The sequence below is a fragment of the Equus caballus genome, chromosome 15, assembly GCF_041296265.1.
Source record: "Equus caballus isolate H_3958 breed thoroughbred chromosome 15, TB-T2T, whole genome shotgun sequence".
Taxonomy (NCBI): Eukaryota; Metazoa; Chordata; class Mammalia; order Perissodactyla; family Equidae; genus Equus; species Equus caballus.
Window position 1 is genome coordinate 22,882,183 of NC_091698.1, and position 22,223 is coordinate 22,904,405.

General features: G+C 41.2%; 1 protein-coding gene across 13 annotated transcripts in view; it reads right to left on the reverse strand.

Annotated features, from left to right (window-relative positions):
- Positions 1–15,114, reverse strand: part of IL1RL2 (interleukin 1 receptor like 2) — a 50,630-nt gene extending 35,516 nt beyond the window's left edge. For 4 of the 13 annotated variants that reach the window (XR_011426272.1, XR_011426271.1, XR_011426270.1 and 1 more), the window contains exons 1-4: positions 14,278–14,989; positions 13,370–13,439; positions 12,294–12,528; positions 9,910–10,105 (exon numbers count right to left, since the gene is read on the reverse strand). Coding sequence is in view for 5 of the 13 variants with exons in the window: in XM_005599786.4 (XP_005599843.1) it covers positions 9,910–10,105; positions 12,294–12,528; positions 13,370–13,427 (489 nt within the window). In the remaining 8 variants the exon portion in view is untranslated. Of the gene's footprint in view, positions 1–9,909; positions 10,106–12,293; positions 12,529–13,369; positions 13,440–13,672; positions 14,086–14,277 lie in introns of those variants that run through there. The other 9 variants (XR_011426268.1, XR_002799974.2, XM_023618508.2 and 6 more) reach the window with 3 other exon arrangements.
- Positions 15,115–22,223: the final 7,109 nt, after the last annotated feature.

Below are 22,223 nucleotides of genomic sequence, written 5' to 3' on the forward strand. Positions count from 1 at the left end.
CTCAAGGAGATCTGGGCCAGAACTCCACCACAGAACTAGCTCACAGGACAGCTGCTACCTCTGCCACAGTCAGGACAGTGAGAATCAAGACTCGGAAATACACCACCTGCAAGTCAAAGACCAGGAGTTACCAGTGATGCAGCTATAGGGTATGAAGTCATGCCACATCTGGTAGAGCCACACCAACAAATAAATCAGAAGACATATGCACTGCTTCTCAGCTGCCACAAACCTAGGGACTGGACTCTGGAACACCACTGCAGAAAATTTCCGTGTCCTGTAGAAAAAGCAGGATCTACCATCTTCACTTTAGCCTTTCAGTGAAGCCACCGGGAGAAATTGAATCAGATCCAGAGCCTTAGCTACAAGCAACACTAGAAAATGTAGGATGTGGTTTTGGTTGTTTTGTTCGTATTTTTTAGCTTTAGAGCCTCTATAGCATAAAGTGGCTCATCGTGGATAATGAGTGTCTACCTACCACATCTGTCATGTTTTTCTACCTGAAATTTCTATCCATCCAACCTGTTTTTCTATCTTAACTTGAATCAGTCCCCTTAAACCTATATCTTCTCCTAATTTCCAGTTTTCTTCAGGTGTCATTTCCTTTCCTATCCAACCTAGACTCATGTGGCCATTAGTCTAATCACCGCCTTCCAATACCTCAACCCCGTAGCCCTTAAGCCTTCCAGTATATAGCCTGCAAAACTCCCATCCTGGGTCGATCCTGTCATCCCTCTCCGACAGCCAGATGAGCAGCATAGGAGATAATCACAGGAACAGGAGTCTTGGCACCACTACCAGCTCATCATCTTCACCTCAGAAATTCTTTGCTTCTCCTTCAACTCTTTCTTCCACCTATTCACCTATGTTGCTCTTTCAAAGTTTCCACAAACATCTCCTTCCAATTAACAGCGAAAATAGGAATGAGTTCCTTCCACTCACATTCCTCCTCCTTTTCTCTCATTCTATCTATAAGGTCTATTTCATACACTTTGTTAAATGATCCCCATTTCTTCACTAAATTTCTAAAGTAGCCTGAATGATCAACACGCCACCATTTTCAAGCCCTTTCAGTTTACTCCCTACAGTGCGTACGTGAGGACTTTACTAGAATGTAAAGTTGATCATGTCTTTATCCTGATGGTGTAATTAGCTGTTAAAATACTATAAGTGAGGGAAAGGCTAGGTGTAGGTTAGCACACAAGGTCTTCTACTGTCTAGCATCACCTTACTCCACTCTTACATGTACCCTAAACTCTGACCAATGCCCCCAAACTCCATTCTCTTTCTCACCTAATACCTTTGCACACACTGTTTCCTCGAATTACCATCCTTCCTTCACTTCCCCACCAGGTTAACTGCTACTCATTCTTTAAGCACAGTTCAGCTGTCACCTCCTCCAGGAAGCATTTCCTCAGACATTGCCAGCTCTAATTCTGCTTTCGTTATGCTCACCTCACACTACAATAAAATTTTTAGATTACTTGCCTGCCTCCTCTGGTAAATTACAACTTTTTTAAGGCAAAGTCTCTCTTTCATCACTGCAGCTTCAGTGCCTGGCAAAGCACCAGGCAGATAACATGTTCTAAATAATTGGAGAATTGATCCCAACCATCTCATTTTACAGATGAGAAGAGTGAGGCCCAAAGAGCGACCCAAGATCTGAGAACCATCAGTGGTAAAACAAAGCCATAACCAAGGCCACCGAATCTGAGCAGGTGGGACAGTTTCAGAATCATCCCTCCTCCTTGGATGCCTCTTGGCGCTTTGCCTCCTCCCACCTTTTCAAGCTGAGTGGTTATTTTAAAAATAAAGATGCCTGAACCCCATCCATGGAAAACCTGACTCAGTTAGTAGACAGTGATGCCAAGCATCTGCTTTTTTAAAAAGTCCATAGGATCAAATTTGATGCCCACTTAGGATCAATAATCACAGCTCTGAGTCCATCTCCAAATCTTAACAGAAACTTAAATTTATGTTAAATGATGATAAATGATTAAAACACTCCCTACATTGCTACTCATTTCCTCAAAGTCAGATCTTACTGGAATAGAAAAGAATGGGTCTTATCCTCAGGCTAGTAATCTTAAGGCTTGGAAAGCCTTCCAAAATAATGTAGTCTAAACCCTCATTTAATAAGTGAGAAAAAAGGCTCAACACATCTGTAACTTGATATTGAGGTAGTGGCAGAGTTGATTCTAAAAGTCTAACCTCTCCACAAACGTCAAGTGCTTTCGCATCTGTGACCACAACAGGTCCCGGTCAGGAGGAAAAAAATGCCAGGAGAGTCCTACTGTCCAGACTCTAAAGAATCATAACACTAGGGCCGAGAGGTGATCATAGCAACGCTGCAAGGTGGAAGACAGGGTGCTTGAGGAATGGAGTCTAAAGAAGCTACCTAGAGCTGTGTGTGATGCTACATCCTGAGAAGCCCAAAGCTGGACTTGAAAAACGCGTGATGCCACCGTCGAAGCCAACTGAGATTGAGCAGACTGTGCCCTGACAATCAATACTCTCCTAACAAAACAGGAATATCATTAATAATTAAATTATAGCCAGAGCCAATGCTGAGAAGAGGAAAATGAGATAGAGCAGGCAAAGTGCTTATTATATGTCCTGACACACAGCAAGTATTAAACGAATAGTCATCTCTGCAAGTCTTTTCATTGGCCCAATACTTGACAAGAAAATGAAAAATATTGGGAGGTAGAAAGAACTTGGAGGCCATTCACCTACTCAGTAATATTTACTGAACATTCCTAAGTGCCAGGTATTATCCTTGCAAGTGGAGAAGGCACAGGTGGTGGCTACAAGGTCTATAAAGTTGTCTCTGAAAATTTCATCAAAATGAGATTTCATTAACAGAAAACTAAGTGTTTAGAACTAACTATCCTAAATGATTCTGAAGGTGACACATGATAGGCTGATAAGAAAGTACTTTCAACAGATTTATAGGCTCAGGGGACAAAAGTTAGAGTCAGGACCTGCCCATGAGGAAGAGCCCCAGGGAACTCTCAGGCCTTCAGTTGGGATCTTAAGTGGCCACAGAGTTTGGCTGAACCACTCAAAGAACAGGCCAAAAAGAGATTTTATCACTCCTAATTTCCAATTTTCCTTTGATCACTGAATGAATTAAAGTAATCAAGGACACAACTACTCAGAAGCAAAGGTAAACCCTCTCTTCAGGAATATTACGGTACTCAGAGCCTCAAGTGAACTCTACAATTTGTCCATATTCAATGTCTGGCACTCAAGCAAAAATAACCAATCCTATGAGAAGAGAAGACAATGTGATCTAAACCTCAAAGAAATGGCAGACACGCAGGGAAGCCAGGTAATAGAGTTATCAGACATGGACTCTATAATAATTGTGTTAATTTGGTCAAGAAATTAAAAAATAAGCTTTAAAAGATCAACAATATATATAAACTATAAAGACTAACAAATAAAAATTATAGGATTGAAAACTCTAATTACTAAAATTAAGGAATAAACTGATGAGTTTAATAGAAGGTTTGACAAAGCTGAAGATAAAAATAGTGAAATGGAAAACATGTCGGAAAGAAATATTCCATCAGAGCATATTCACACAAAATAACTGAAAATAAGAAAAACGCATAAGAGATACAGGAAATACGATTTTTTGAAAAAGACTAAATGTATATTCTTTTGGAGTCCCAAAAGAAGATGAAAAAGAAAATAAGGTTAAAGCAATATTGGAAGAAGTAACGACTGAGAGAATAATAATGATAGGAAAAAAAGGACATCAAGCCACAATTTCAAAAAGCCCTACAGAGCACTTGCACAGTATGCAAGGAATCCATAATTCAAAACTCAATGTAGTAAAACTACTAAAATCCAAAGACAAGGGAAGCATTTTAAAAGTACTCAGAGGAAAAGACCTATTACCTTGAAAAGAACAAAAGAGCTCTTTTCAAGATCATAAGAGAGAGGATCCTGTTCACATCTTGTGAGAAATAATGGGATCTATAAGACAACAGCATAGCACGCTCAAAGTGCTGAAAGAAAATAAATGCCAACCCGTCAAAAATATCTTGCAAAATGTAAGAAGAAACAGACTCAGACAAACAAGATGAGATAATTCATAATAAGAAAATTCATACTAAGGGAATTTTCAAGGGATATTAGTCAGACAGAATAAATTATTCCAGACAGATGCTCAGAGCCACAGGATGGGGTGAAGAGCAAGGCAAAGGTTAAACATGTGAATAAATGTAGACTATTAACTGAGAATAATAATAATTCTTATGGTGTCTAAAATACATAAATCAATAACTATAATAACATGTAAGCCAAAAGGTTGCTAAACAGAGTTAAAGAATTCTAAGATTCTTACTTTGTTACGAAATGTTAAAGGTATTAGTTTGTAGCGGACTTTAATAAGTCAAAGATAAATGTTATGTCTAAAGCAACCAGTAAAATAATTGTTTTAAATGCCTACTATCAAGTTAATAGAAGAAAAAAAATAAATAATTAGTTGATTCAAAATAAGGGAAGAAAGAAAGAACATAAGACAGGCATGATAAATAGAAAATAAATATTAAAATAATAGATTTATACCCAAACATATTGATAATCACATTAAACATAAATTGACTAAATGCTGCAAGTGAAGAATAAAAACTGGCAGCCCAAAATTTTTTAAATCCAAATATATGCTACTTATGAAAGACATACCCCAAAGTATAGAAATACAAAAAGGAATGATAAAGAAAAAGATTCAGCATGCAAGCATCTACCACAAAAAAACTAACGTAGCTATATTAGTACCAAAAAAGGGTAAACTTTAAGAAAGAAAGCCTTGAGATACAGAGATGAAAGCTTTATTATACTAAAAGATTCAATTCAACAGCAAGATATAAGAATTCTAAATATTTTTGGAACTAATATAATCTCAAACATTGGTAGACTCAAAACAAGAAATAGAAAAAGGCACAATCACACTGGGTTATTTTAACGTGTTTTTCTAAGTAACTAAAACGAAAAAGGAGAAGGGTATATACATATGCTTGAATAACACAATTAACCAACCTATATTGCAATGTTTGCATTCTTTTGAATATATGTGGGGCCTTTACAAAAGCTGAACGTATGCTGGGCCATAAAGCCAGTCTCACCAAATTTCAAAGTATTTAAATCATGTAGAGTGTGTTCTCTGTCATAGTGCAATTAAGCTTAATATCACACACAGAAAAGTAACTTCAAAAAGAAAAACACTGCTATATTTGCAAATTAAGCAACCATTCAAAACAATCCAGAGTTCAAAGAAGAAATAAGATGAGAAATCAGAAAATACTTTGAACTGAATGACGAGAACATAATATACAAAACCCGGAGAAAGCAGCCAAAATTGAAGTTAAAGGGAAACTACAAATTTAAATGCGTATATTAGAAAAGAAGAAAGGCTTATAATTAATGATCAAAGAATCCATCTCATAACATGAGTAAAATAATAGCAAATTAAAACCAGAGAAACCAAACTAGATGAGAGCAGAAATTAATGAAACAGAAAACAAACTAATAAAAGACAGGATTGACAAAATCAGCACTTTGAACAGACAAATCAAGTTGATAAACCCCTGGCAAGAGAAATCAACAAAAAGAGAGAGAAAATGCAAATATATGACACCAGAAGTAAGAGAGGAAACAGCAACACAAATCCCACCAACGTTAAAAAGATAATAAGAGTGTATTTTGAACAATTTTATCTCAATAATTTAAAAATTATATGGATCAAATGGAGATTTCTAAACAAGCACAATGTGCTAAATCTGCCACAAGAAGCAGTAGAGGATCCAAGTAATCCTATAATTGTTAAGGACATTGAATCTGTAATTTAAAAACCTTCCCTCAGAGTAAGTTCCAGTCATAACTTCACTACCGAACTCTAAAATCATGTAAAGGAAGAAATAAAACTAATCTTAAGCATTTCTAGAAAAGAGAAAAGTAAGTATTACTTCCCAACTTATTTTATAAGGCCAGCATGCATATCCTTCATACCAAAATCGGACAGGGACAAAGCAAGATACAGACTAATCTCTCATGATATAGAAGAAAAAAATCCTAGACAAAGTATTAGCGAACCAAACCTGGCAATGTATAAAAAGGGTTACACGCCAATGTGGTTCATTCCAGGAATGCAAAGTTGGTATAACATTCAAAAACCAGTCCTTGTTATTCACAACATTAACAGAATAAAAAGAAAAGTCCTGTGGTAAGTAAAAAATGAATTTGAGGGGCCAGCCCAGTGGCGCAACCGTTAAGTTCGCATGTTCTGCTTCAGCGGCCCGGGATTCAACAGTTTGGATCCCGGGTATGGACATGGCACTGCTTGTCAGGCCATGCTGTGGTAGGCGTCCCACATAGAAAGTAGAGGAAGATGGGCATGGATGTTAGCTCAGGGCCAGTCTTCCTCAGCAAAAAGAGGAGGATTGGTGGCAGATGTTAGCTCAGGGCTAATCTTCCTCAAAAAGAATTTGATAATATTTAACATCAATTCATAATAAAAATCCGAAAAAACTAGGCAAACTTCCCTAATCTGATGAAAATCATTTATTAAAATTCTAAAAGAAATATCATATTTAATCAGATAATGTGGAAAGCTTTCCCTCTGACATAATGACACAGAGATGCTGTTATAATACAGAAAGCGGTAATAATACAGGAGTGGTAACAATTCCTAGAGTGATCCAGAGATTCTAGCCAGTGTCATAAGGAAGAAAATGTAAAAGTTACAAAGAGAGGAAAGCAAGAAATAACACTGTCATTAATCTGCAAATAACATGATTGTGCATGTAGGAAGTCCAAAAGAACCTATAGAGCAACTACTAGAATAAACAAGTGAAATGACCAAGGGTGCTAGAAACAAGAACAAGATAAAAGAACAAATTCTACTTCCATAAACCAGCAACAAACAGAATCTAAAAATATAAAAACCATACTATTGCAACAACATTAGTAAATGTCAATTTCCCAAGAATCAATCTAGCAGAAGACATGTCTATACAAAAAATTATACAACATAGGATGTGAGACATTAGAGAAAACCAAATGTAGGGATATACAATGTTTATAGTTTAGAAGACTCAAAATTGTAAAGATATCAATCTTTGCTAAATTTATCAATGGATGTCAGATATGTGGAGCAAAGATAACTCGGATACACTGCTGCTGGGGTTGTAAATTGGCACAACCACTTTGGAAAACAGTTTGGCATTCTCTACTAACTTTAACCATGTTCCCTGTAACCTAATTTCACTCATGTCAATGTCCACTGAAATGCATGCATATGTGAACCAAAAGATATAGACAAGAAATTTCATGGCAGCTTTATTTCTAATAGTCAAAAATTGGAAACAGTTCAAAAGTCTGATAATAATAATGCAACACTATTCAGCAACGAAAATGCATGAAAGCGAGCTGCCTGCAACAGCATGGATTATTCTCACAAGGTTACCACGGAGCCAAAGAAGCCAGACACAAAATACTACACACAAATTGATTCAATTTCAATAAAGCTCATGAACTGGCAAAACTATCTATGATATTGTAAGTCAGGAGAGTGGTTATCCTGGCGATTACAGAGGCACACTTTTGGAGGATGGCAAAAGTGGGCCTTCTGAGATGTTGGTGATGTCTTAGTTCTTTTTTTTTTTTTAAAAGATTTTATTTTTCCTCTTTCTCCCCAAAGCCCCCCGGTTCATAGCTGTGCACTTTTAGTTGTGGGTCCTTCTAGTTGTGGCATGTGGGCTGCTGCCTTAACATGGCCTGATGAGCGGTGCCGTGTCTGTGCCCAGGATCCGAGCCACGAAACCCTGGGCCACCGAAGCGGAGTGCGCCAACCCAACCACCCAGCCAAGGGGCCGGCCCCAATTTCTTAGTTCTTGTCTTTGGTGGAAGAGGCAATTAAATGGTGTGTTCACTTTCTGATAATCCATCAAGCTCGTCCACTTATGATTTATGCATTTTTTACATATGTGCTATACTTCAATGAAAAAAATTGTAATGCATTTCAAACATTGGTACCCAGGATATATGATATATAAAATCTCCTACAAGTCAGTAAGAAAATGGTAAGAAAAATGAAAAAAGAAGTATGGCAAAAGATATGAGTAAGCAGTTCAGAAGAGAATTCAGAAATGGCCAATAAACGTATGAAACATTGGTCAATCTCACCAATAATTAAGGAAAAGCAAACTAAAACAACAATAAAGTAACATTTTATACCCATCAAAGTGATATAAAAGAATTTTAAGTCTTACAATACAAAGTCCTACACAAGGTTTTAGGGAATCCAGAATATTGCTGGCAAGAGCATAAACTGATATAATATTTTGCAGAGCAATTTGGCAACATCAATAAAGCTGAAAACTTTATTCATATGCATACTCTATAATCCAACAATTCTAAGGCTAGCCATCATGTACCCTGAAACAACTCACACACTGGCAAATGTACTTTAAAAGACAGGGGTAAGCACACTCATTGCCACATTCCTTGTAAGAAAGAAAAATGGAAACAACTAAATGAATGTGAAACATATACCAGAGAGGATCAACAAAGCCAAAAACTGATTCTTTGAAAGGAGTAATAGAACTGACTAAGCTCTTATGAGGCCAATCAAGTAAGAGTATGTGTGTGTGTGTGTGTGTGTGTGTGTGTGTCTAAGAGAGAGAGAGAGAGAGAGAACAAATGCGTTGTAATAGGAATTAAAAGATGAAATTTACTGCAGAAGCAGACATTAAAAGAGAAGAGATGATAAATACTTTCATGCTGGAGTATTTGAAATGTTTACTGAAATGGGCAATTTCCTAGAAAACAAAATCTTACCAAAACTCATTCTAGAAGAAATTTGTATAATCCTATCACCATCAAAGAAATTGAATCAGTAAATGAAAACCTTCCCACCAAGGAAACTCATGACCCAGACGCTTGTACTGGCAAGTGCTAACAAGCAGTGTTAGGGGGAAACTAATTCCAGTCTTAAATAACTAGCCTGTGCTCCTGAATGCCCAGAACCGTGTCTTATACATTATCATCTGCCAGTCCCGTCAAGAAAAGAGAATGTTTGAGGGTGAAAACAGAAGGTGCAGAAAGATGAGTACAGGTGTCCTGTTTGCATAAAAAAGGATGGGCTAAGATACATAGTTTTATTTGCTTGTATAGCATTATGCAAGGATAAGGCAAAGGACGCAAGGAACAAACACTGGCAGCCACACGTCAGGGAAGGTGTGATGGGCCCGGGGCAAAGACGATGAGGAGTGGAAAGGAGACCTTCTAGGAGGTGACTTCTCAAACTTCGTGACTAATGAGTCATGTGCCTGTAGTACCCATTCGAACAAACAAACTAATTAACTAATCTGTTAGAAAAAAGCAATAACCACGGACAGGCTGAAAAACAAGGATTGTTGGGGGAAGGTGGCAGATACAAATAAGAAAATATTACAAAGCTATAATCAAATTAAAAATAAGTAATTAGCAAGGTAAAATTACCAGCAGCAATTAGCTAACAAATCCATCTTAAGCACACAAATCTCTGCCAGTTATGCCTTAAAAGATACAACTCAAACCTTTTTTAAAAAAAAAGTGAGTTTGGGACTGGCCCCCTGGCCGAGTGGTTAAGTTCATGCGCTCCACTGCAGGCGGCCCAGTGTTTCGTTGGTTCGAATCCTGAGCACGGACATGGCACTGCTCATCAAACCCCGCTGAGGCAGCGTCCCACAGGCCACAACTAGAAGGACCCACAACGAAGAATATACAACTATGTACCGGGGGGCTTTAGGGAGAAAAAGGAAAAAAATTATATCTTTAAAAAGATAAAATAAAATTTTAAAAAGTGAGTTTTAAAGAAGAGGAGAAAAAATATCAATAGGAAAATTATTTTTTTACCTTATACCACTTTATTGAATCCAAAACACAACTCCTCGGGAAGTTCAGATGACATGTAAGACTGTCATCGTTCCCAGCATGTAATATTTGCTTGTACTCGTCCAGTAAATTCGGCTGACTGTTCCTGGAAGCACTGCACCAATACTTTTTAAACACAGTTAGGTTTACATGTATGCTGTGACAGGTGTTGGTATCACTGTAAGAAAACAGTAGATTGAAACCTCATAAACAATCACAAAATCAAGTGATCCCGTTCATCTTCAAATATCTCCAAAGCATTTTTAAGGTACTATGCAAACCCTCTGCCTCAAACACGACAATACGCATCTCACAAACCATTCGCTACAAAAGGAACAAAAGTATTTACATAGTAGAAACGCTGGACAACACCTTAACCAGGTGATCAAAATGAACATCACCAATGAGGGTCAAATGGGCACCGTGTGCCTCTGAGGGTGTCATCTGAAGAGCCACACACCGCTTACGTTGTATTCCAGCCAAGAAGGTGCACCTGAATCTACTCATGAAGAAATATCTGGCAAACCCAAATTAAGGGATAGAATATAAAATATTTCCTGTGCTCCTTGAAAATGTCTATGTCATGAAAAAACAGACTCAGGAATTGTTCCAGATGAAAAGAGATTAAAAATGCGTGACAACCAGATGCAATGCATGATCTCGGATTGAATCCTCTACTGGAAAGGAAAAAAAAATCTATAAAGGTCATCATTGAGACAATTGATAAAATTATACTATGGATGGGGGATTAGATAAAAGTATTGTATGACAGTTAAATTTCCTGAATGTGATAACTATTCTGTGATTATGTAAGAGAACGTTCTTGCTGACAGGAAATGCACGCTGAAATACTAAGAGGTAAACAGGGACATGACGCAAACAATCAAATCATTTGGAAAAAACGGTTTAGGAAAAGAAGTGTGTAATATACATATGGAGAGAGAGGGAGAGAGAATGACAAGGTAAATGTGGCAAAATGTTAAATGGCGGGGAATCTAGATAAAGGGTAGATGGGAGTTCTTTATACTATTCTTGCAAATTTCACGTGTATTTGAAATTTCAAAGTAAAAATATACTGTTTACTAAATATGTATCATATCTGTATGTTAAAGATTTGTGAGAATTCATGTTTACTTTCTTCCATGACAATCTATGCCTACTTTCTAAGAAAGATTATTTTCCCCCATTTCACAGTTTGCAGAGTGAAATATTTTACATCCAGCCTAGACATCCAAATGAATTTGTGTGACATATGATCTCCAACTCTAGTTAACTCATAACCCAGAGTAAACAGGACAGCAGACATCCACCAACATCCGTAGCTTCATCTACATAGTGAGCGACTTTGTGGAAAGGGCCAGGCCAACAAGGCTAACGGCCACTTCCACTTGGGAGCCACTAAGTAATTTTGTACCTCAAGTCAATCTGACAGACGGAAACGAGGAATCTGCCACAGGCCATTCTGGGAAACAGAAAGGGGCAGGCAAATACCACGGAAACAACACGAGAGAGGGAGAAGGCAACTACAGTTCTGGAGTACGCGCTTCACACAGGATCTCAGCGCCAACCCAACCAGATAAGAAAACCAAGGCTCAAATAATTTGCTTAAGGTCGTACATGTTAGTAATGGAGGGTAGGTAACAAAATTGGGTCCCTGAAGCAAAATTTGGTCTACAGATGTGTTTTATTTAAGCCATACACATAAAGCTTATTGAAAAGTTGCACACACACACACACACGCACACATTCTAGTTTCCAGGTTCGCTTGAAAAATTGGCAAAATGGACTTGAACTGAATAGACTGCTGCCTTTGGTGGGGCATACGCTTTCTGGTTCACCGCAGTCCCCACCCGGCTCAATGGTCTCCCAGCAGACCTGTGTCACTCATTTCCATTACTTCCTGGCATAGGACTTAGCAAGGCGTCTGGAACATAATTGATTCCTAATCACTCTTAAATTCCTATAGCAGGTTCCTTACGAAAAGGTGCTGGAAGGAGGCTTGTTCTTTTCTGGATGTGCCACCTGTCACAAAACCTTCCGGAATTCCAAGAAAGAAGGCAGCAATAATATCGGGAGAAATAGGTTTTGTAAGCTGGCCTGGTTTCTGGCACCATTTTAATGAGAAAAGATGCATTTCATGTTCCAACAACTGACTGCCAGATCTGTTCTGTTTTCAAATGTGTTCATTGGAAACTGTCTTGTAACAATGTAAAACTATATTTTATTCTTCTCATTGAGTCCTCTACATTTATTAAATATTTACTAAGAATTTTCCTAAAAGAAGTATACATATAATTATAATATATCATATATGTATATATACATGAGAGAAAGAAAATTAGTTCCATTTTAAATGGGGAACTTACTTGATAACACAGTGGTAGATCCCAGAGTCCTCCCACGTCAGGGGGAGAAACAAAATCCAGTTTTGGTCCTGGTGAATCCTAGACTGTATGTTTTTGGATATTGGGATCTTACTAGGATGTTTGTACCATGTTACATACACATTCCTGAATGTTAGTGGAGGGTATGTACAGTTAAAAGCAAAAGGCTGGCCTGCTGAAGGCGTCTCGTGTAGCATACTGATGTTCCTGCATGCATCTAGGGAAAGAAGGGGGAAAATCATTGTGTAAGAGAACTCTAGCATTATTCGTTATTAGTTTTAACAAACTCCTCTTTAATTTCCTAGCCAATTTGACATTTTATTTGAGAGTTTTCTCAGTGTGGGAGTTTCCTAAAAACAGCCTGCGGATTTGAAAGCATAACTGGAAGTCCCTTCAAATGTGTCCATGGGACAGAACTCAGTCCCCTTCACAAGTCACCGTCCCTGTTTGAAACGATCTCCCTCCCTGCCTTCTATTCTAAGACCCTTAGTTCTTTCATCCTCCTCCTTCAGAGCAAACGCTCCTATTCTCAGCCCTCCTTGGCCTGTTTTCTTTCTGTTCTGCCACCCAGTTATGTCACTCCCTCTTGAATGAAAGGTCTAAGTATCTCATCCCGAAAAGGATTGCTAAAAACCCGCTCACTTTAAAGTCCGCATCTACCAGAGTGCTCACCTTTTCCTGGAAGAAATTTGTTCTGTTGATGGTTTCTTTGCTTTTACCATGGGTCATAAAATGACCCCCTGTCATATAAAATAGTACTCTATCCATTTGACTATTTTAACTCAAGCATTTCTCGCAAATTTGCCTGACTCCTCTCCCTTTCAAAGTGGCCTCAAAGCTCAGGAGGACGTTTGGGGCTGGGCATCAGATACCTGGAACTGAAACTTGCTGTTTCCCCATTCCGCGGATTTCTGCCTGCCCCCCTGGGGAAAGTGCCATCAGCAAGGCTCGGGGTCTCATGCGATCCCGCAGGAGGTCGGCACGGGGACCTCACACAGAGGCGCAGAGAGGCACGTGGGGAGGACGGCCTCTGAGACTCGAGGACAAAACGAACGTACCTGCTCTGATAAAAGGTGGAAGAGCGATGGACATGCCGCAGAGCAGCAAGAGCAGCATCCCCACGTTGGGCTAGGAGGAGGAAAGAACAGGGTGGGAGGGGAAGGCGCAGCGCCGGGCGGAGGCCGCCGTCTCCCAGGCTCAAGGCGCCGGCTTCTGCGACCTCTGAATCTCAGAGATCCCAGCCTAGGCCGCTGACCATCCCTTCTTCAGGAGGAGCCCTCCAACTTTGGCCCCACATTTATCCTGACGTGCACCTAACGACTGCTCCCTCCCCACCCCGCCTCTTACTCTCAGCGCCCTACCTCCACAATCCGGGGTGGAGAGGGATGCGTGGGAGAGGTGGGGAGGCGCGGTGGGGGAAGTCTAGGTAGGGTGACTGCAGGACCGAGGTCCCCTCCTGCAGGATGCACCTTCGCCTCTTCTTGGGGACGCGGTGACATCCCCTTCTGCCATCTAGCAGCGAGGAATGGTCGGCTTCCTGAGCCCGATGCGAGGGTCAGGGCCCATTCCAAGCCCCGCGCCCTCCAACTCAGCCCGCGCCACCAGGTCCCCGCCGTGGCGTCCCGGGTCCCCACCGGTGCGTCGCGCTAGCCTGCCCTGCGCGTCCTTGGCCTCCGGATCCACCTGGGCCGGGCGGTCTAAACCGAAACCCTGAACACCGGCTCCCTGGGGAGAAGCCAGTTCAGGCCTCCCAGGCAAAGGCGGGCAGGAAAAGGGGGCGGAACATTGAGCGTCCAGAAACGGAGTCCGCTCCCCTAGGGTCGCACAGCCTGTTCGGAGCCACCTGGGAGTCCCGATCTCTGGCCTCCCGGTCGCGCACATTTTTGCCCCCTCTCTCCCTCCACACCCTTCCTCCGCCAGTGCGCCACCGGCCCCTGGCTCAGCCGCAGCCTCCCGGCCCGTCTACCTGGCTGGCGGGCTCGGAGCGCGGGGTCCTGCGGAGCGCGGAAAAGCTGACAGCAGGTCTGAGTGTCAGGGCATCTCCATTCCAGGTCGTTCCTCGCCGCCGTGGGCGGGGCGCGCCTACCTCCCCAGTGGGAGTGTAGGCAGGAATGCGGCTTCACACTAGGAAGTGGGTACGAAGGCTTTGGGCCTGATTTTCTGGAAGCTAACGAGTCTTTCATCACCAGGAAAATCTGCTTAAATCCATTCCGAATTGTCCCTGTAAATGAATTATTCGTTCCTTTCCAAACCCCACGCGAGCAGTTACTACGGCCCGGCGCTGGCCTGTGTAGAACGCCCCAAAGGTGGAAGGCGCTCCGACCGTGGAAGCTTCCCAAATGGCTTCTAAGAAATACCATTCGTCTGCCTGAGTCAAGCTTGTAAAGCAGAAGTCCCGTGGCGATCCTCAAACACCCCAGAAGGAGCCCTGCTCTTGTCTGCAACTTCCAAACAGCTTATCAACAAGGACCTGTCGCTCGAGCCATCAGGAAACACCCCAGAGAGATCCCTCAGAGCACTGAGACTCAGAAAAATATAAAGTGAAATCTCCATTCTACAGACTCCCGGCAGAGCTGTTGCTGGCAGTCGTTTTGGATTAGAGACGGCGAGTCGGAAGCCGCCATATGAGCAGGGAGAAGAACGCAGTGCGTGCCTCACCAGCCAAGCTTGCTAAAGAGAGAGGTTGGAGGGCAGCGGGGTGCAAATTTCTACACTCTTGGAGATTAGTGAGGATTCCAAAGTGCTTTTGTTTCTGTGAGTTGTCTGTCAATGTTTACTACGTGTATTGAAATTAAAATGGGGAGTGTTTTAAACATTGGTTTTCTTATTTATTTTAGATAGTGAGTTTACAATAAATTCATTCCATTAAATATCATACATATTATGAAAAATAACTACACTTTCCAAAACAACCAGACTTATTGAGAACAGTGGTGTTGTTCTACATACCCTTACTACAGACCCACACTCCGTGTCTGGACACAACGTCTTTACCGTCTGACTAAATAGGAGACAGCTGGGCGCTCACATGCACGTCTGCATCTACTCTCCTATGATGTAACACGTCAGTTAGCCTCTGCAAAAGCCCACTACACATTGGGGAGATAAGGAGAAGCAAAAAGACAAATAAGGTCTTAATATCATTATGAAAATAGCTTTGATTTCACAGATCTTTTTAAAGGATCCGAGGCTCCCTCAGGTGCTCACGCTTTAGGACTCCTCTGCTAAGCTATCAGAGGAGATCTTCATTACTTCCCCCTGACATCAGCGTTCGGTGAGGTTCTCTGTACACATGCATTTTGCAAGGTTTATGCCCCCACCCAAAACAGCGGAAAGGTCTTACTATAAAAAATATCAAGTGACTCACTTGCAGAACTATTATTACAAGCACTGTTGAAAGTTATCTCTAAATCTTTTTATTTTTGTTGTCTTTTTCACTTTCTACCTTACAAACAGAGGAATTTGTGTCCTATCACGTTTTTCATAGTTTGAGGATTGGCATGCATGCCCAGTCTAGTCGGTATAGTTGCCCCAAAGCTTTCTCAGTGAAGCCAGGCCATCCCAGCCCCGCGGCAACAGCGCCCCGGTCTTGCTGGACCCCTCTGACCTTCACTGTGCTCATTGGCTACGGACCTGAAACTTACACTTCCAGAGACTTTCCAGGCCAGATGTGTTTCCTGAAACATGGAGAATAAACCACTGGCTTTGAAGAGAGAACTAATTTGGGGATTGTAAAGTTTGCAATTAAAAACAACAGAAAACCAAACCCTTTGCTGCAGGGTCTCGATTACCTTGAAAAATCGGGGAAACTGGATAGCGTTTAGACTGAAATTTCCTGAATTCAATCACTTTATTTTTCCTATCTGATTTTCACTTTTTAAATTTTCTTTTGAAACGTGCATCATGTAATAGTTAACAGCTAAATAATTCAAAACAAGTCATAAATCATATAAGCAAGACCCAGCCTCAGAAATAATAATTACCTAGTTTCCTGTATGCATCTTTTCCACCCCCCAAAGTCACTGTCCTAATCTCAGTGCTTATCATTCTGATGTGTGTGTGTGTGTGTGTATTCCTTAAGCAATATAAAGTATTCTTGTATAGGACTTTTTAGTCTTTATATAAAAATACTACAGTGTATACTTATGTAACTTGCTGTTTTTCACTTAATGTTATATTTGTGAGATTCACATATTTTGAGTAGCTCTAGTTCATTCAAGGCCACTACTGTACAGCATTCCATTGTATGAATATACTTTAATTTATGTATCCATCTCCTTTGGACATTTAGGTTGTTTCAAATTTATATTTTGCTCTTAAAAATACTGCCGTGGTGAAGATTTTTGTGATGTCCTCTTGTGTGGTTTTGAGAAGTTGTCTCACGAGTGAAATCGCAGGATCACTGGGTAGGTGCATCTTCGACTGTCTTAGAAAGTCCCCAATTTTCTCTCCATTAGTATCCTTTAGCAGATACGAGTTTCATCACTTCACGTTCTTGCTAATGTTTGGTAACGTCAGACTTTTACACTTTGCTGGTTTGGGGAGTCCAAAGATGTAAGAGTTATCTTGTGATTTTATTTCATATTTCCCTAATCACTAGTCAGATGGGACATCTTTGCCTGTGCTCATTGGCCATGCGTGTGTCTTCTGTGTGAAATTCCTTCTCATAGGTTTTGCCCTTTTGTGCACCTAATGTGTATCTTCCTCTCACCAATTGGTAGAGAACACAATAAGCTCTCCCGCTGATGTCTCCTGTGGTCCCCTTCAAAGGAAGGCACACTTGCACCTCACCGCCCTCTCCCTGACAGGGAGTCAAACCCCAGCAGCACCCTTTATTAGAAGATGGGTGTGCTTGGAGCTACTTTTCAGGGGTGACATTTGTAAACCTCCTTAGCAGAGTGCCTGATGGTAATAGATACTTGATGAGCACAGACTTCTTTATCATCCTCCTCCCACCAGCCCTTCCTTGTCAGTCTTTCCCAATTGCAGGTATTTTTGCAATGGAAATATTCTTAGTTTATGCCAGTAGTCACAAGCCATGGGTGATGGACTCTTTCAATTGGGTTAGGTTCTTTATGAAGTGAAGCACCTTCCTCTGAAGATTCGTCACCGCATCCCGAGAGCTGGCGTGAAGCAACAATGTGTGTGTGATGGGGGCATCGCTGAGTTCAGACTGGCTGAATTTTACTTTCAATGGATTTGATCCTCAGACCAGGATGTGATGCATATTCAGAATGTATATTTTATATAGTGCACAGTAGCTTTCATTTGTTCTAACTAAACATACGATGATTTCTCATTGAACGTAACCCACAGATAAAGTTTCCCAGTGAGAATGAAGCAGAAATATGTTCACATGTCACGGTCAAACATTCCAAAGCCCGCTATTCGGCTTGGGTAGGGGTTGGCGCTCTAGGAAAATTTTTATACCTTTAAGGCTCTTCAGTTCTCGCGTTGTTCCTCTCTAGGTGACTTGAGGATCCAGAACAGAGTTCTGTGGTCGACTTTTGTTGCTGGAATGAGAGGAGCTTCTGGAGACGGAAGAAGCAGCAGGGGTGACAGGAGGGTGGTGCTAACAGCACTCAGTTTCCTGAGGTCCTAGGCCTAATCTCCCCCTCGAGCCCATTCCTCGGTTCATCCACCCACTCCTCCAATGTCTATATGGTTCCCGCTATGTGCCAGGCGACGTGTTGAGAGTCTGCTGGAAGACAGACTCTCTCAGCTTACGATCTAGTGTCTAGTGTGAGGCATAGGGGACAAGAGATGTGGGGGAAAACGCTGAATAAGAATAGAAAGAGATGCTTTGAGGTTGGTGAGACCCATGAAACATATGACCTATGATGAAGGGATAGAGAGGGTGTGGGGAAGATGTCACTTAAGAGGTGACAGTATAACTGAGGCCTGAGTAATAGCAAGGAGCCCACCAGGTAGACAGCGGGGGAAGAATCGTCCTCAGAAAGGGAACAGCTAGAACGATATCTCTGAAGGAGGAAAGAGTTGGGAAATTTCAAGATAACAGAAATGAAGTCAGTGTGACCAGAACTGAGTGAATGAGCAGTGGCATTGAGTAAATGAAGTCATAGGGCAGATGGGAGCTAGACTATCCAGGGGCCTGTAGGCAATAACAAGAAGGTTGGGTTTTATTCTAGGTAAAATTAAAAGCTATTAAAAAATTTAAAGCAGAAAAAAGATATAATCTTATTTACATTTTTTAAATGCCACAGTGACCATTGAAAACCCACCAAAATGGCCAAAATTACAAAGATTGACAATACCAAGTGTTGATGAGGATATTGAACAACTGGAGCTGCCATATACTGCTGACGAGAGAACAAACTGGCACGACCTCTTAGGAAAACCATGTGGTAGGATCTGCTAAGGCTAACTCAGCTAATCCACTTTGAGAGATACACCAAATGGAAACGCAAACATATAGCCACCAAGGGAGACATTTGATACAATATTCATGGGAGTAGTACTCATAATAGTCAAAAACTAGAAATTACACAAATGCCCATTGACAATAGAATAGATAAAACAGATGTGGTAGATCACCAACAGAATACTACAGAGCCATGAGGAAGAACTGTATAAATACAGGCAACAATATAGATGAATCTCACAGATAGAATGTCGAGCCCAAGAAAATAGACAAAAAAAAAAGATCATACTGTTTGATTCTGCTTACATAAATTTCAAAAACAGGCAAAATTAATCTATGCAGTTGAAAGTCAGGACAGTTGTTTCCCTTGACACAAGGACAATATGTGACTTGGGGGGACAGGATGGGGACGCTCCAATGCTACTCACCTTCCTTTCTTGATCTGGGTGCTGGCAGCATAGTTGTCTTCTGTCTGTGAAACTTCCTGAAACTGTTCACTTATGTGCTCTTTTCTAAATGTAGATTCTACTCCAAGAAAAAGTCAAAGAAAATCCACTCTGGATGCTGCGTGAAGAATTGGTTATGAGGGGTGCAGTGGCAAGAGGAGAAACACGGCCCCAGTGAAGGAGGCTAATGGAAGAGACCAAGGAAGAGGTGATGTGGCCAGGCCCACAGCAATGACAGTGGAGATGAACATGTGGAGACCCATTTGGGACCCATTTGAATGTCTCTCTGATCTTTCTCAATTTCAATCTATCTTAAATCAGATTCAGAGGATCACAAAATCACAGGGTCATAACAGAAACTAAGGCTTGGCTCTCTGTTGAATAGAGTAACAAGCACCCTCCTGTACATGGGACACCACATGGTGCGATAATCAACATGTTTAAGCCCTCACAATTTAAGGACTTCTGTGGTACATACACACACACACACACACACACACACACAGAGCTATAACAGCACCCCCACATCCACTCCAGCACTGGTTGATTTGGCTCAGGCACAGCACCCCTCTAGAGACGTTCCTGCCATAAGTGACCTAGTTTGATGACATGTCCAGTGTTTGGATCTCTTCATATCCCTGCCAAAGAGAACTCGTTCTTCCATTCCAAGTGGTAGGCCTACTAGCAAATCAATCCTTCCTAAAGGGAAGAGGAAATCTCATCCAGTCACATGTTTGCTATACCCTTTGGGTCGTAGAAAGAGGAACCCAGTCTCCCACGCTGCCATGCATCTAACGTTGCTGAAGTTGCTGCAGTGGCCCTTCTCTCCAGACCGAGTCCCTGCAGTCAGAGGCTCCAACAGGCCTCAAGGCCACTCAGCTGCTGGCTTGTCTCCTGGCCTCTCAACCAGAGAGGGGATGGGCCTCCATTCCTGCAATTCTACATGTTAGACTTGTGTGGATATAAGCTATGGTCTGGTCAGGCTTGGATGTATTTGTTTTGTTTTCTTTTTGCCCCCACATTGCTCATTCCTTCATTCTGGGATTACTGTACACTCACATCCTAAATTGTTTTTTTCACTTTTGTTGCTGCTAAGCCATATTTTCTCCACCTGTGCTTACACACTTTCCTTACTGCAAGCGAAGGGTCGTTCATTTACCCCTAGTCAATGTCATCTGATAGCAGTGGTTGGTTAAAAAGGTCATTGATCTGAAAGTTGGAACATCCGGGCTCCATTCTCAGCCTTCTTGCTAACTAGCTAAGAGTCGTAATGAATTTGGAGGCACAGGCTGCCCCCCAGGAACTATCAATGTTAAGTGGAATTTGCAACCACATTATTTAACTTGCAAAGAAATCTTTATCACAAAGGATATCCCTTTTCTCTATCAAATTGACAAGGATCTAAAAATGAGTATTTTCAGTGCCACACGCTTCCTACAGGAAAGCAGAACAAAGTGACTACCGAAAAAAATTAGTGAAGACCAGAAAAGGTCCACTGCCCATAGCCCCCGATTCTAGGAATCTACACTCGGCGAACAATCCAGGAAGTGGATAAAGATATTTGCGCAGGGACAACTGTTTCATTTTGACCACGATGGCTAAAAACTGGAAATAATCTAGACATCAAACCAAAGCAGAAAGGCTAAATCATGGACCATTCATTTGATAGACTGATCAATCACTCATGGATTATATTTGATCAATAGTAGTGTGAGCAAATAATTTTACTAAGTTAAAAGAAAGTTAGGGTATTAAACTGCGTATGTTATATGATCCCAGTTATATCCACGGAAAGACAATACAATGTTAATAATTATCTTTAAGTTGTGAGGTTATGGGTGACTTTTTTCTTCCTTGCACTTTTCAGAAATTTCTGCATTCTCTCAAACCAATATTGCTTCCATAATACAAAAAGGGTTTCTGAAGTGTATTTAAGAAAAATGTTTCTAATACAAACTGTGCACAAAAGGATTACTATAGAAACTTGCTAACGGCCTCCGTGTCTCGCTTTTTACTCCCTCCTAATTCCCCTGCATAACAGTGCCCTTCAGTCAACTCTTTCTTTATGTCTAATGTTGTCCCAACCCCAAACCTCCAATAACTCGCATATCCGGACTCCACATGATAAAGTCCATGTATTTCACTCAGAGACTTAAGAACTTCTACCATATGAGTTCATTTCCCAAACTACCTCCTCTTAGCACTATTCTCTATGGCTAGATTTAAGCATTTGCTCACTTTATCATCTTCTCAGTGTCCAGTATAATGTTAGGCACATGCTTAGCACTTTTAATACAAGCCCATAGTAAACTTGAGAGCAAAAATATTTCCCCTATGTTTTGGAATTCCAGGTAGGACTTGGGGTCCAGTTTCAGGAAATGTAAGAATTCAGGAGCAATGAAGTATAGCGTGCAAGGCAGGATTATGGAATGTCGCTGACAATCAAGTGTTCAAACAGATGGCCACCATCCACAGCCGTGAAGGCGAATGAGAAGCTGGAATCTGGCTCAGGTTCAGCAGGATGAGTGACGTAAGAGGGCCGAGGAGAGAAAAAGGAGCCATTGGCAGGCAGGATTACCACACAGGCAAAAGCAGAAGCAGTTCCCACAGGGGCTGTGAAACACACACTACCCTCTCACTAAAGAAGTGTGAGGAATCTCACTCAGGAAGTGTTTAATGAAAGGAAAACCGATGAACACGGGAATGACAGCAGTGCTGTTTGTCCCAGCCCCAGGACCGTAAACTGAACGACCCTCGGGATCAATTCCAGTTCAAAGGTTCTGAGAAAAACAAGCGTCACTGACTTTGACGGAGTAAATTAACCTCGTAACTAGTTGAGCACAGTGCTAGAGAAGTCAACAGCCTCCTGAGCCTAGATTCAGGTGGTGCAGGCTCAACTGGTCTGACAGCTGCAGATTTTAATGACCGCTGCTGCGTTAACATTTGGACACCGGATTTCAGGCGAACACACAGGATTTACACACTTTAATCAGCCAAGCCTTCCTCCCAAGAAGCCTGAGCAATATGTGTTAAGATGAGCATGTTTTTGTTTTGAAATGTTAGTATTCATTTTGAATAGTGTTA